We start from the raw sequence: 12592 nt of genomic DNA, 5'->3' as shown, positions 1-12592 counted from the left end.
TTTGGAAGTTTTAGATATGAACAACATAGCAGAATGAAGATAAGCAAAGAAAGTTTTCCCATCCAGAACAAGACACAGCTGAAGAGACGTTTATAAACTGGAGTACAAAAATGGAGGATATTTCTAGGATGTGAGGCTGCGAATTCCAGAAGTTGGAATTCAAGATACCTGGGAACTAGAACGAGGAGGACAAATGTCTCAGCCATCATGAGTTAAGAAGAAGTGAGAATGACATATAGGAACAGCTCAAGAGATTAGTAACTAAACACTTTGCAGAGAGAACTGAGTCTTAGGATGTATGTATTTAAAAAATGAATTATGCATCTTGATGTTGTAGGTCAAGTAAGAAAATGGGGATGCATTTGAGAATGTGGGAAGAGCTTTTTCAATGCCGTGCCTCTGCCTAGGGGGAGGCAATCGAAAGGGGGAGCAGGGGAGTAAATCTCTGGATTCCCCAGTTGTGTGAGATTCTGCACCTCAGGAGAAGCTGTACAGATGAGTGTCAAAGAAGTGGAGTGAATGATGGAAAAGGGGTCATTGAGATGCAGCCGAAGAGAATGCAACCTGCCACAGACTACCGCCTTTGAAGATGAAGGAGGAGCCATGAACTTAGCAATGGGGCATTGCGGGAGACCTGTGACTCTGGAAAAGGTGAGGGAATGAATCCACCCCTCGAGCCCCCGGAGAACACAAGGCCTGCAGAAACCATCTTGTCAGCCCAGGGGACCCGTGTCAGATGCCCAGGCTCTAGACCTGTCAGATCGTAAGTGTGGCTCTTGTTGAGCATGACGTTTGTGGGAGTTTCTTACAGGAGCAATGGGAAACAAGAAAAATAGCAAATTACAAGACAATGTATATACTTCGATAATTATTTTAAAGAAAGGAGGCCCTGGCCGGTTGGCTCAGTGGTAGAGCGTCGGCCTGGTGTGCGGGGGACCCGGGTTTGATTCCCGGCCAGGGCACATAGGAGAAGTGCCCATTTGCTTCTCCACCCCACCCCCTCCTTCCTCTCTTTCTCTCTTTTCCCCTCCCGCAGCCAAGGCTCCATTGGAGCAAAGATGGCCTGGGTGCTGGGAATGGCTCCTTGGCCTCTGCCCCAGGTGCTAAAGTGGCTCTGGTTGCAGCAGAGCGATGCCCTGGTGGGCAGAGCGTCGTCCCTGGTGGGCGTGCCAGGTGGATCCCGGTCGGGCGCTTGCGGGAGTCTGTCTGACTGTCTCTCCCCCTCCAGCTTCAGAAAAATACAAAAAAAAACAAACAAACCAAAAACAAACAAACAAACAAACAAAACAAAGAATTGGGTTTTCATATAAGGGACACAAATACAACATAAGTGAATCCTGTAATGTCACACCCAGTGGGGATACCTGTGTGGTGTTACACTGTGCACCCTTCCTGGTACTAAGCGGTCCATACGGAACAAAACCCCCATAGCCCCGAGTTCAGATAGCCCAGGTTGTGTTTTCTAAGTACGTATTGTTCCCAGTAAAAGAAACTCAAGAACTTGGAGACAAGGTGGACCCCTGGTCCAGGGAAGGAGGTGCACACATAAGCCTGGGTTCCCTTCTGATCTAGAAAGCACAATGGGGCACAGGTGACGATGGGGCACAGGTGACAAGAGGAAATGTCTCAGAAAGGACCGGGGGAAGCTGAAAGTGTTACTGGACGGGGACTGGGCCTGGAGCAGGTCTGTCTCGGGTCAGCAAGTAGCCTGAGGTTTTTGACTTCATGCAGGAAAGATTTTACCAGACGAGTCCAGGTGGTTTTGGGAGGGTGTTTATTCCAGCTGGGGACAGTGCAATGAAGGAAGGGCTTAGGACAGGAGAAGCCACAGGAGAGCCCGGGCAGGGCTGCTTTAGCTCACTGGGAAGTCAGAGAAAAGGGGGCCTTGGAGACAGGTTCAGGGGGTTAGCCTGAGAGGAGCTGCCACCACCACTGTTCCCTGGGTGCAAGTCTCGTGGGGACCCTTAGTGTAGGAGCAAAAAGTATGGGTGTGCTCTAGACTGAGCCTGCCTCTAGGTTCTTTTTCTGGAGGCTTTTTCTCTTTCTTCAGCAGATGGAGGCCGTGAATCCTAGGTCAGGTCTCAGAGTAAGGGTCTTACCAGAATATTTATTAGCTTTCCAGGTGTGTCCTTCAATATGCTCAGTCATCAAATTGTGTGTAAAGTGGTGTTAGGGTTCCTTCCTGGTCAGTATCATTTCATTTTTTCAAAAGTGTTATTGTAGAGGAACTGAGACTGAGGCTCATTTGCTTGGAATGGTCTGGAATGTGTAAACTATTTCCTCCTCAGTGTCCTTGGTTAGGGAGGATAAAACCCTGTGATTCATCCACTGGCTGTGAGTTATGCAAATTGTTTGGCCTTGTTTCGTTACGTGGTCTCAGCCTCCCTTATTTCATTTTTCAATGAAATTCCCCAGCTTCTTACTCTCCCGCCTCAAAAGGACCTTCAGGGGCTACGTTTGGGGAGCTGAGCAGCACTGTTAGAGGGGATGGTTCCTGCTCTCAGCAGGGTACAGGGGCCCTGCAGTCAGCCCCCGTGTTGGAAGAACCTCTTCCTCGCTCAGAGGACACAGAGTCAGGAGCACAGAGGGATCAAGGGGTCGACAGTTTCTGAAGAGGAGACACCTCGGTCACAGCAGAGTGAGCCTCCCCTCACAGTCTCCTGACTGTGCTGCGGACCGGGGAGGGCCCGGGGTCACCCTGCCCAGCCCTGCTCTGCAGGAGAGAGGTGAGGGAGGACTGCGCTCCGGTCACACAGGGACCCGGCACACGACAGCCCAGCCACCAGGCAGCAGGTGTCTCAGAGTTACAGGCATCCTCCAGCCCCTGCTGCCCTCGGTGTTCAGGGCTTGACTTCCGGCTCTGAGGAGGAGCTTTGCATGAAAGCTCCGGGGTGAGGCCAGAGGCTTCTGAGGAAAGCTCGGCCTAGATTATTTAGAAGTCTGAGGGTGTCCTGAGACCACAGAGTGTCGGACACCAGGTGCGTGAGATTCCTGGTTCTGCTGTGACCGGTCAGCACCCGGTGGCGGCTCACAGCAACATGGTTTGTGATCTTCCGGCTCTGGAGGTCGCAGGTCCGAAAGGGGCCTCACGGGCTGAAATCAAGGTGTCAGCAGGGCTGCGTTCCCTCCAGAGGCTCCGGGGACAACCCGTTCCTCATCGTTCCAGCATCCGGAGGCCCCCCGTACTATGTCACAGGTGTCTGCTCCCTCCTCCACAGCGCAAAAGCACTGAGGCCACGTGGGCTGCTGTGAGTCAGGCTGGTGTGCACATGGGTGTGCAAGCACTGAAGCAATGCTGTCACTTCTCTGCACGCGTGTCCCCGCGGGACTGCGGGCTGCAGGGCAATTCCGGGGTCACGTTTGAGGGAGGAGCACAGGGCGCGTGCACGCGTTCTACTCCCAACAGCCGTGCGCACTGCCGCCTCCGCTCCATATCCCGTGACTCGTCTCATTTTTCCCTCCTCCGCTGTTATTTTCAGTCATAGTTGTCCTGATGGGTGTGCAGTGACATCTCACTGATTTTGGTTTGAATTTCTTTCCCTGACCTTTAATCCAAGCTGGTGGGGAGAGGAGGGGACAGAGAAGGAGACAGAGACCTTTCCAGGCACAGGAGAAGCGGGTGCCTGGGAGCCGGAGCAGGTGCCGCTGCACAGGTGACAGGAGTGGGTGACACCAAGGCTCCTCCTGAGCAGCAGAGTTCCTGGAAAGCAGCGGGGAAGATGAGGACACAGGAGGAGAAAGGAGGAGGGAGGAAATCCCAGCGCGGGTGTGGGGCGATCAGACTGGGAGGGCAGCCCAGACGCTGAGACCTCGGGGAGAGGCGTGAGAACAGAGCAAATGGCCGGACCTGGGCACCTGCAGCCTCAGAAATGGGCAGAGGGGAGGAGGGATTAGGGACAGGCGCGGAGGGGGAGGGGCTGCAGGACCCGGCCTCTGTCTTAGACCCTGAGAGAAGGGAGACCCAGGGCAGAGGCAGGTGGGGTCATGATCTTCATGAGGGTCAGACCTGGAGCCAAAGCCTGGCGACCTGAGACGAACCACCCAGGAGCGGCCGGGGCATCACCACTTCTGAGGACAGAGTGCAGTCCTGAAACAGCCTTCAGGTGGCGCACAGTGTGCATGCGGTTCAGTCTCCAGGGCCTCCAGCGTGAGCCTTGGGGCCCTGGGGTCTCATCTTTCTAATGGGTTTCCTCTTGCCTCCATCCCCGTGGTGCGTGCGAGGACTTGCACTGGTTGTGCCCAGCTTCTGCCAGAATCGCCACCAGGATCAGCAAGACCGCTCCAGCAAGGCTGATGCGGACACAGTTCCCCACCGTGTAATTCTGGGAGGTGGGGGCTGGAAGCAGAGGACATGGGGTCACAGACAGGGGGGCAAGACCTTGCCCAGACAGGACCTGTCAGGCAGGAGCTCCTTCTCCACTGGGCAGGACCTGCCCCTCCCAGCACTCCCCCTGGGCACATGCCCAGGTGAGTCACTTGTCTGGGGACCTCCTCCTGTGGGTGGGAGGGTGACTTCACGGGGTGGTCCTAGAAGTCAGAAAGGGTCAGAAATGACTCCTGCAGCCTCTGTCCCCTTCTCATGGTGACCTGCCTCCAGAGCCAGCACAGGCCCTCCTTCCACTGGGAGCTCCCAGACACTTGCCCCTCAGCCACCTCCCCTACCCCACCTCAAGACCCTTGCTTCCACACCCCCAGCCCCCACATTCGGTCCCCCCCAGGACCTGGCACAGTTGCAAAATTCAGTAAGCTGCTTGATCAAACTCACTCAGGGGTCTAGGGCAAGTCCTCCTCCTGGCGCTCAAACATCCCAGGTTCAATTGCTGGTCAGGGCACACAGGAGAAGCAACCATCTGCTTCTCTCCCTCCCTCCCACCCTCCTCTGTTCCTTCTCTCTTTCTCCTCCCACAGCCAATGGTTTGATTTGTTTGAGCTAGGTAGGCTTTAGCTCAATGACCTTCCTTTCCACTCTTGAAGCAGGGCCCGGATAGAGACCTGTGAGGCCCCTGCAGTGCATTGGAGCCTTTAAGGGTGTATGCCAAGAGCTGGTATTTTGCCTGATCTCTTTGGGCTGTCTGACTCTTCTGTTCCTCTTTTGGTCATTATAGACCCGAAAAGCCATGCTCAGAAGATCTTGCTGAGGGGTTTGAGGGTCCTCATCCACCTATATAAACTTTTTCCATATATCTGGAACTATTTGGAAAAAGACAGAATAGAACAGCATTATTAGCTGGATCAGATAAAAGAGGGTAAAAGTTTGAAAGAGAAAGAGGTTTGGTGTCTTTTGTAGGATTCCAGAGTCTCTCTGCTGCTGAATAACCCTGTACGTCAGCATTCAAAAGAAATTTTTTAAAGTAAAAAGCATGATAAAGAAGATTTGCAGGAGTTCCAGACATAACTCCCCCTTTTATATATTTTTTAAATTGACTTTTAAATACTTGCTGGGTATACTTTATACTACTTGATTTTGAGGATTGTAAGAAATACCAGTAATTTGAAAGGTTTGACAAAATATAGTAAATGCTTTTCCTACATATGTAGGAGTATTGTCAGTTTTAATCAGTTTAGGAAGTCCTAAAATAGAAAATACGTACAAACAAAGAGATAAAACATGCTTAGTAGCCTTACTTGTTCTGGTAGAGGCTACTATAAATTTAGAATAAGTACCCACTGTAACGTCGACAAAGGACTGTTTGTCAAATGAAGGTATATGAGTAACATTCATTTGCTAAGGTTCCTGGTAGGAGTCTTCGAGGGTTACCTCTTAATGAGGGGACAGATTGTAGTATAGGACACTTTGGACAGGATTTAACAGTCTGCAGCAAGGGCATACCCCTGTGCTAAAGCTCCAGGGAGCATGGAGTGAACTCCAATATGTCCCATAAAATATTGAGCTCTATGTTGACGTACAAGTTTTTAAAAAAGGAGAAATTGCTGAAATAGGTTCTTATTAGCAGTTGTCTCTAAGATAGCAGTCTCTATAGTGGAAACAATCATAAGTAAATATTATCTGTCCATATACAGATTAAAGGAGGAACATGGCAAATGTTGAAAAGCCATGTTAATTGCATGTAATTCTACTCTTTCAGCTGATTTTAAGGTGACTGTTTCAGTATAAATTTGTCTATTAATTATTAAGCCTGCCATTCCTGAGCTGCTCCCATCAGTAAAGACTGTTGGTGCATCAGAAATGAGCTCATTAACATTTGTCTTAGGGGCCCTGGCCGGTTGGCTCAGCGGTAGAGCGTCGGCCTGGCGTGCGGGGGACTGGGGTTCGATTCCTGGCCAGGGCACATAGGAGAAGCACCCATTTGCTTCTCCACCCCCACCCCCTCCCTTTCTCTCTGTATCTCTCTTCCCCTCCCGCAGCCAAGGCTCCATTGAAGCAAACATGGCCCGGGCGCTGGGGATGGCTCCTGGGCCTCTGCCCTAGGCGCTAGAGTGGCTCTGGTTGCGGCAGAGTGATGCCCTGGAGGGGCAGAGCATCGCCCCCTGGTGGGCAGAGCATCGCCCCTGGTGGGCGTGCCGGGTGGATCCTGGTCGGGCGCATGTGGGAGTCTGTCTGACTGTCTCTCCCCGTTTCCAGCTTCAGAAAAATACAAAAAAAAAAAACCAGAAAAAAAAACATTTGTCTTAGGAAAGACAAATGTAGTAACTAATGAAAATTGAACTATTTTATTAGCTGGGTAGCGAGAATCAATTTGACCTATAGAATTTGCAAAAGCAATTTGCCATTTTGTGGAAGTTTCCCAGAGCCATTGTTGTTGATCTTTTGAAAAAGGAACAGCAATAATTTGAGGCTCAAAACTTATAAGCTTTAAAAGTCACCTACGCCCTTCGATATAATTCAAGAGGCAACAAGATCAAAATATGAAGATAAAACTTTCTTAGGAGTAACAGCTAAATCAGGGTTCGGGAACCTATGGCTCGCAAGCCAGATGTGGCTCTTTTGATGGCTGCATCTGGCTCGCAAAAAAATCTTTAATAAAAAATAATAACGTTAAAAATATAAAACATTTTCATGTATTACAATCCATTCATTTCCTACTGCTCATGTTCATGGTTGTGGGTAGCTGGAGCCAGTCACAGCTGTCTTCTGGGACAACACCAAATTTTCATTGGATAATGCGTAACGTACACAGGTCATTGTATAGCTCTCATAGAATTACATTTTAAAATATGTGGCATTCATGGCTCTCTCAGCCAAAAAGTTTCCCGACCCCTGAGCTAAATGATCCCATTCAATAGGACCTGAAGCTTGCCACAGTAGTCCCATTGGAGTGTAACTCAAGGGATAAATTTAGTGAAGTAATTCATTCTTCAGGATTTATGTGTTTTAGTTGTGATTGCTGCAAGGCCTTTTCTACAAGCTGTAAAGCTTGCTGTTCTGCAGCTGTAAGTAGCTGAGGAGAAGCTGGTGCAGCTGAGCCTCTAAGAATATCAAAAAGTGGCTTCAGTTTTCCGGTAGTTAATTTCAAGGAAGGTCTAAACCAATTGTTGCCTCTTAAGAATTTCTGAAAACCATTTAAAGTTTGCAAATGCTTCGTCTTAAATTCTAGTTTCCATGGACAAATTTGTCATCGCATAATCCTAAATAACAGATAGGTAAAGATTGCTGTATTTTGTTAGGCATTATATAAAGACCTGATTCTTTTAAAGAATATTCTAATTGTTGCAGAATGGTCAGCACAGTGTCTTTATCTAGACAAGAATATCATAGAGGGAAGTCCTAGCTGGAGAGGACCTATAATCTCTATAGTTTTATTTATTGCTCTTAAATCTTGTAATAGCCTCTAGTTTCTTGATTTCTTTTTAATAACAAATATAGGCATATTCTATGGACTATTAGAAGGTTCAATGTGTCCAAGCTGTAACTGCTCTTGTACCAATTGAACAGCTGCCTTAAGTTTCTCCTGAAAAAGGAACTACTGATCTACCTATACAGGATTATTTGATTTCTAAGTAATTTGGTCTTCACAATGCATTATAGGTGTAGCAGGAGCTGCTAAAGTCCCTATGCTAAATTTTCAGACTGTAATCCCTTAGTGGGAAAAATCCTTGATTAAACATTTGAGCACTGACAAATTATTAGGACTTATTAGTAATGCTCCTGTATTTTTCAAAACATCTCTATTCTATTAATTAATAGGCAATTTAAAGAGTATATTAAGGCTGGAAAATTCCAGTGTAACTTTCATTATTTTCCTATAGTAAAAAATTTACATTTTTTATTATGCAAATCCATGCTGCTCTAAGCCTTGTAGCTGCTGCAACTTTATCTTGGAGCAGCCTGGCTAAATTAGCCAGTCTTTGGGATCCACATTCCATTCTATTTAAAATTAAATGACATGCTTTACTTGTTCTAATTAAAATTTTGAATTTGTAGGAATAGAACCTTATTGTTTTTTCAATATTGGAGCCAGCATTTCCAACTTTTGCATGCAAGAACTTAATTTAGGCCTTAAAATTACATTTAGACATTAAGCAAAGACTTCACAAACAAGAATTACATAAATGGAGTAAAACCTGGAATTTTAGAGACTGGAAAGTGGCCTGCTTGATCTTACTCAGGGCTATTTTGATAGGAATATAATAAGGATAAAGCCAAAAAGAACTTTCTTCAAGAAGTCTCAAGGCGGCTGCATGAGATTCTGGTTAGCCATACTGAAAATGGCATTCCCTTTGCCCTCTTGCCAGGCATGGAATAGGAAAGAAATAGAGTGACAGTTTAGAATATTGTAGCTAAAACATTAAAGAAAATTAGATAATAATACAACTTTAAAAAGCATCCAAGTCTTCTAATTATTCTCAAATTCTAATAGCTTCTATGTCTGGCAGCTTAAATCTCTTCTTCTCAACCGTAGTTGAGTGGCAGACTTAGTTTACCAGGGAGAGGGAGGCTTTCCCATTCAACTCCCTGATCTTGCCTCCTGGGGCCTTCCTGGGCTGGGCCTCATGGGCAGTGCCACACACCACCTGCACAATGGTCAGCCTGCCCTAGCACCATGGCCCCAGGCCTGCCACACCCATCATGGTGCCACCTGCTTGCAAGACATGGAACTTGACTGCATCTGGAGCCTTGTATTTTGGGGCACGCCTTCCCTGCCTTGCACCTCTTACATGCAGATTTCAAGCACCGGCCAGAGCCCTTTCCAGCAGCATTTGTGTCTTTTGTGCCACGCTGACCTGGAAAGCCACTGCTTCCCCTCCGCCTGCTCACTTCACCTCAAAGGCATGGGGCAAGATGAGCCGCAAGGCTAGCACTAACCCTAGTTCCCCAGTGGCCTTGTCTGTGTCACTCTACCCACTCTTGACTCATCACCCCCACCTGGGGTGAGGAGTTTGAACTACAGGTTCCGGAATCAGCCTGATAATCATAAAAAAAAAAACCCAGCAGAGGGCGGCAGAGGCCAAAAGTTTAAAATGGGCACAGTAACGATTTTCTCATTCTTTCCTGAGTTATTCTCAGATGCCAAGCTCTCATATTAATATCCTTCTCTTTCTACCTCATTCTGGTCAAACAACTTTTTCTCAAACAAAAACATTTGTACAAAAAGAAAAAGGTCCCTCACTTTTGAACCTATTTGTCCCATAGTTATTTTTCTCCCAAATTACTATTATACTTTCCCCCCAAACTCTACTTTAAAGCTTCACTTTTTAAAAGCTTTATACTTACTTATGCGCACACCTCTGGGAGCTTTCATTACCTCTATTTTTTCCTTTTCTTGATGCCCCACGTTGGGTGCCAACTGTCGCAATCCAGCCGCGGTGAGTCTATTCCGGGGTCTTGAGCCAGAAAAGGTATGAAACTGAATTTAAGATAGACAGAGACTTAAAGATATATACATACTAAATGGGTTTGGGAGGACTCCATGCTTGCCAATAGTCACTACTGTTCCTGAGCCACAACATGGCTCCCCCAGAAAGACATCTGTCTTTATTCTTGGCTAAAATGTGGTCCATTAGCAATCCAGTTAAGTTTCGAAGGCAACTCAAAAACAACCCCCACCATACTAGTCAAATCTAACTTTACATTAATAGGAAACTAGCTTCCAGCCCTTCCAGGGAATATGGGCAGGACAAGCGAAAATCAAGCACAGCCTCCTGCAACTCAATCAGGCAAGTGAGATGGGGGGTTGGGCCCAACACCTCTGTCCCCTAGATATTCAGACTGCAACATACCCTGTTTATTTTTCAGTCCCCAACATCCACCCAGCCCACCAGGGTTAACTCTGTGCCCACTCTGAGGCTGGGCTGAGTATTGATATCACCACGGGGTCCAGAGGGGAACAGGGCTCCAGGCCCTGAGCCAGGTGTGAAGGTTGAGGATCACCCGTGCAGAGGGCAGGGAGCCACAGGGCGGGGGAGGTTAGCAGGAGAGAGAGCCTGAGGACAGACACACAGCTGGGGACAGGGTGCAGGGACCTACTGCAAACCTGAGGGCAGAGCAGACACGTGCTCATCTATCACCTTAAGCTCCAGGAACTCACTGCACAGAGACCAGGTGTGTGTTCCATGTAAATAATAGAGGGAGCGATAAGGACCAGCAGTGTTCTCACTCACTGCAGGAATGAGAAATTTGGCCTCTGTCCCCTGTGACCCATGTAAATACTTGACTTTCTCTTCCTAATAAGCAGTACAATAATCCTTGTCCTCCAGATGGAAGATATCAGTCCAAGTTGGGACCCAACACAAGATGGTCACAGGCTGTCCTCTGGGGATCACAGACCCTGGTTCAGCCCTGATGGAGGATGCAGGCGGGGTTCTTAGGAGGAAGCAGAGCAGGGTCTCAGGGACCACTATGAGGACATCACACACATCACAGTCCCCTGGTTTAAGTGTGCACATCACTGTCTGTAGGAAACCTACAGAGCTGTGCAGCCATCACCACAACCCAGTCTGAGAACATTCCCACCTCCCTCTCCCACAAAGACCACACCATGCCCACTCCAGGTGCCTGAATTCTCATCTCTGCAGATGGATTTCCCTGCTGACACAAGAACCCTGAGTCTTGGTCACATCTTGGGCTTTTCTCAGGGTGATACGAAAGGCCTCAGGCAGGCTGAGTCCCCAGGCATGTCTCCCTGCCCAAGCAATGTATAGGGGACAGAGAGGGCTGGGAGGGAGGGAGAGGACAAGGATGAGCAGGTCACCCGTGGAGACAAAAAGCAGGGCTCTGAGCGGGTCGTAATGATCTGAGTCAGGTCAGAAGGGCAGTGGGGGAAGGTGTGGCTACTCATGCGGGATTCAGGATCTGCTGGAAGTCCATGAGGGCTGTGATAAAGCTCAAACCCAGACCTGCTCACAGGACCCACTGGGTGAGAACACCTGACTTCAGGGCACGGCCTCTGTGGGACCCTCGTGTCTGGTCCCTCTGAATTTTCTTCCTTTCTCTCAGCCTAGTTCTGTTTTCTTGTCCCTAAGGCTTCTGAACCCCCATGTGTCTCACTAAGCTGGGTGGGGTGAAAGCTGGTTTTAGCCCTGAACCAGGAGGAAGGTGTCCCAGTTACACTGTCCCCAATAGAGGCCAGAGCTGGACCATGGTCACCACACATGCATTCAGTCACTCATCCACTCACTCTTCATCCGTATCTTAGCTCCTGTCTGTCCATGTGCAGATGCCCTCCTTGTGCCATTGGCTCCACACACACGAGACACTCACACAGGGTCCCCCCCTCCTGGGCTGCAGGTGCAGAGGAAGCACAGGGCTGACAAGGGAACTGTGCAAACCCACAGCCACACGCTGTGACACGCACCCTGCGGTGAGTGGGGGCACAGGACAGACAGAGGCTGAGCTGATCTCAATTGGGATCAGAGGGGAGAGGCTCTGAGCTGAGACTAGATGGCCAAGTGTGAGTTAGGCAAGCCCAGCAACAGAAGACATCAGCCCTGAAGGAGGTCACGGTGGAGTGGAAATGGTTTGTGTCAGTGATAGAAAGGCCGGGATTCTGACGATGAGTGAGACAGACGGCGTGAGTGCAGACAGGTCCTGACACAGAGAGGTGTGCGACTCTTTCTGGATGAAGATTAATGTGATACAATGTTAAGGAAAATTACTATTTGCTCTGAAAATAAAATGTAAGAGAAAATCTAAATTAAAAAAAGGTAGACTTGAGTCCTGGACGGTTTGCTCAGGGGTAGAGAGTAGGCCAGAGTGTGGAATTCCCAGATTCACTTCCTGGTCAGAAGAGACTATCTGCTTCTCTACCACCCCCATTTCTGTTTTTTTCTCCCACAGCCATGGTTGGAATAGTTCGAGCATGTTGTTCCCAGGTGCTGAGGTGGCTCCATGGCCTGGCTTCAGGTGCTAAAAATAGCTTGGTTGCCAAGCAAGAGAGCAGCAGCCTCAGATGGGAAGCGCATCACCTGACAAGAGGCTTGCTGGGTGGATCCCAGTTGAGGCACATGTGGGATTCTGTCTCTGCATGACGTCCTCTCATGTAATAATAATATAAAAGAAATATAAGGAAAAAAGTTATAGCCACTCATGTGGCTCTGTCTGGGCCACATGAGTCCTGCATGCGGCTCATGTGGCCCAGACAGAGCACTGGAAGAGAAGGTCTCATGAGAAAAGCACCCAGTGCCCAGTGCCCAC

General features: G+C 48.6%; 2 protein-coding genes across 3 annotated transcripts in view; one reads left to right on the top strand and one right to left on the bottom strand.

The window, feature by feature from the left end:
- The window catches only part of LOC136399362 (leukocyte immunoglobulin-like receptor subfamily A member 5), a 429345-nt gene that overhangs the window by 242107 nt on the left and 174646 nt on the right, over positions 1 to 12592 (top strand). The window lies entirely within an intron of this gene.
- Positions 3299 to 12592, bottom strand: part of LOC136397139 (leukocyte-associated immunoglobulin-like receptor 2) — a 32324-nt gene continuing 23030 nt past the window's right edge. Inside the window, exons 5-7 of the mRNA XM_066371727.1 lie at positions 4477 to 4527; positions 4225 to 4336; positions 3299 to 3335 (exon numbers count right to left, since the gene is read on the bottom strand). Coding sequence (XP_066227824.1) covers positions 3299 to 3335; positions 4225 to 4336; positions 4477 to 4527 — 200 coding nt within the window. The remainder of the gene's footprint in view (positions 3336 to 4224; positions 4337 to 4476; positions 4528 to 12592) is intronic.

This window comes from Saccopteryx leptura, chromosome 3 (assembly GCF_036850995.1).
Source record: "Saccopteryx leptura isolate mSacLep1 chromosome 3, mSacLep1_pri_phased_curated, whole genome shotgun sequence".
In the NCBI taxonomy this organism is placed as follows: Eukaryota; Metazoa; Chordata; class Mammalia; order Chiroptera; family Emballonuridae; genus Saccopteryx; species Saccopteryx leptura.
Note: the sequence above shows the minus strand (reverse complement) of the source record. Positions and strands in the feature narration are given on the sequence as shown.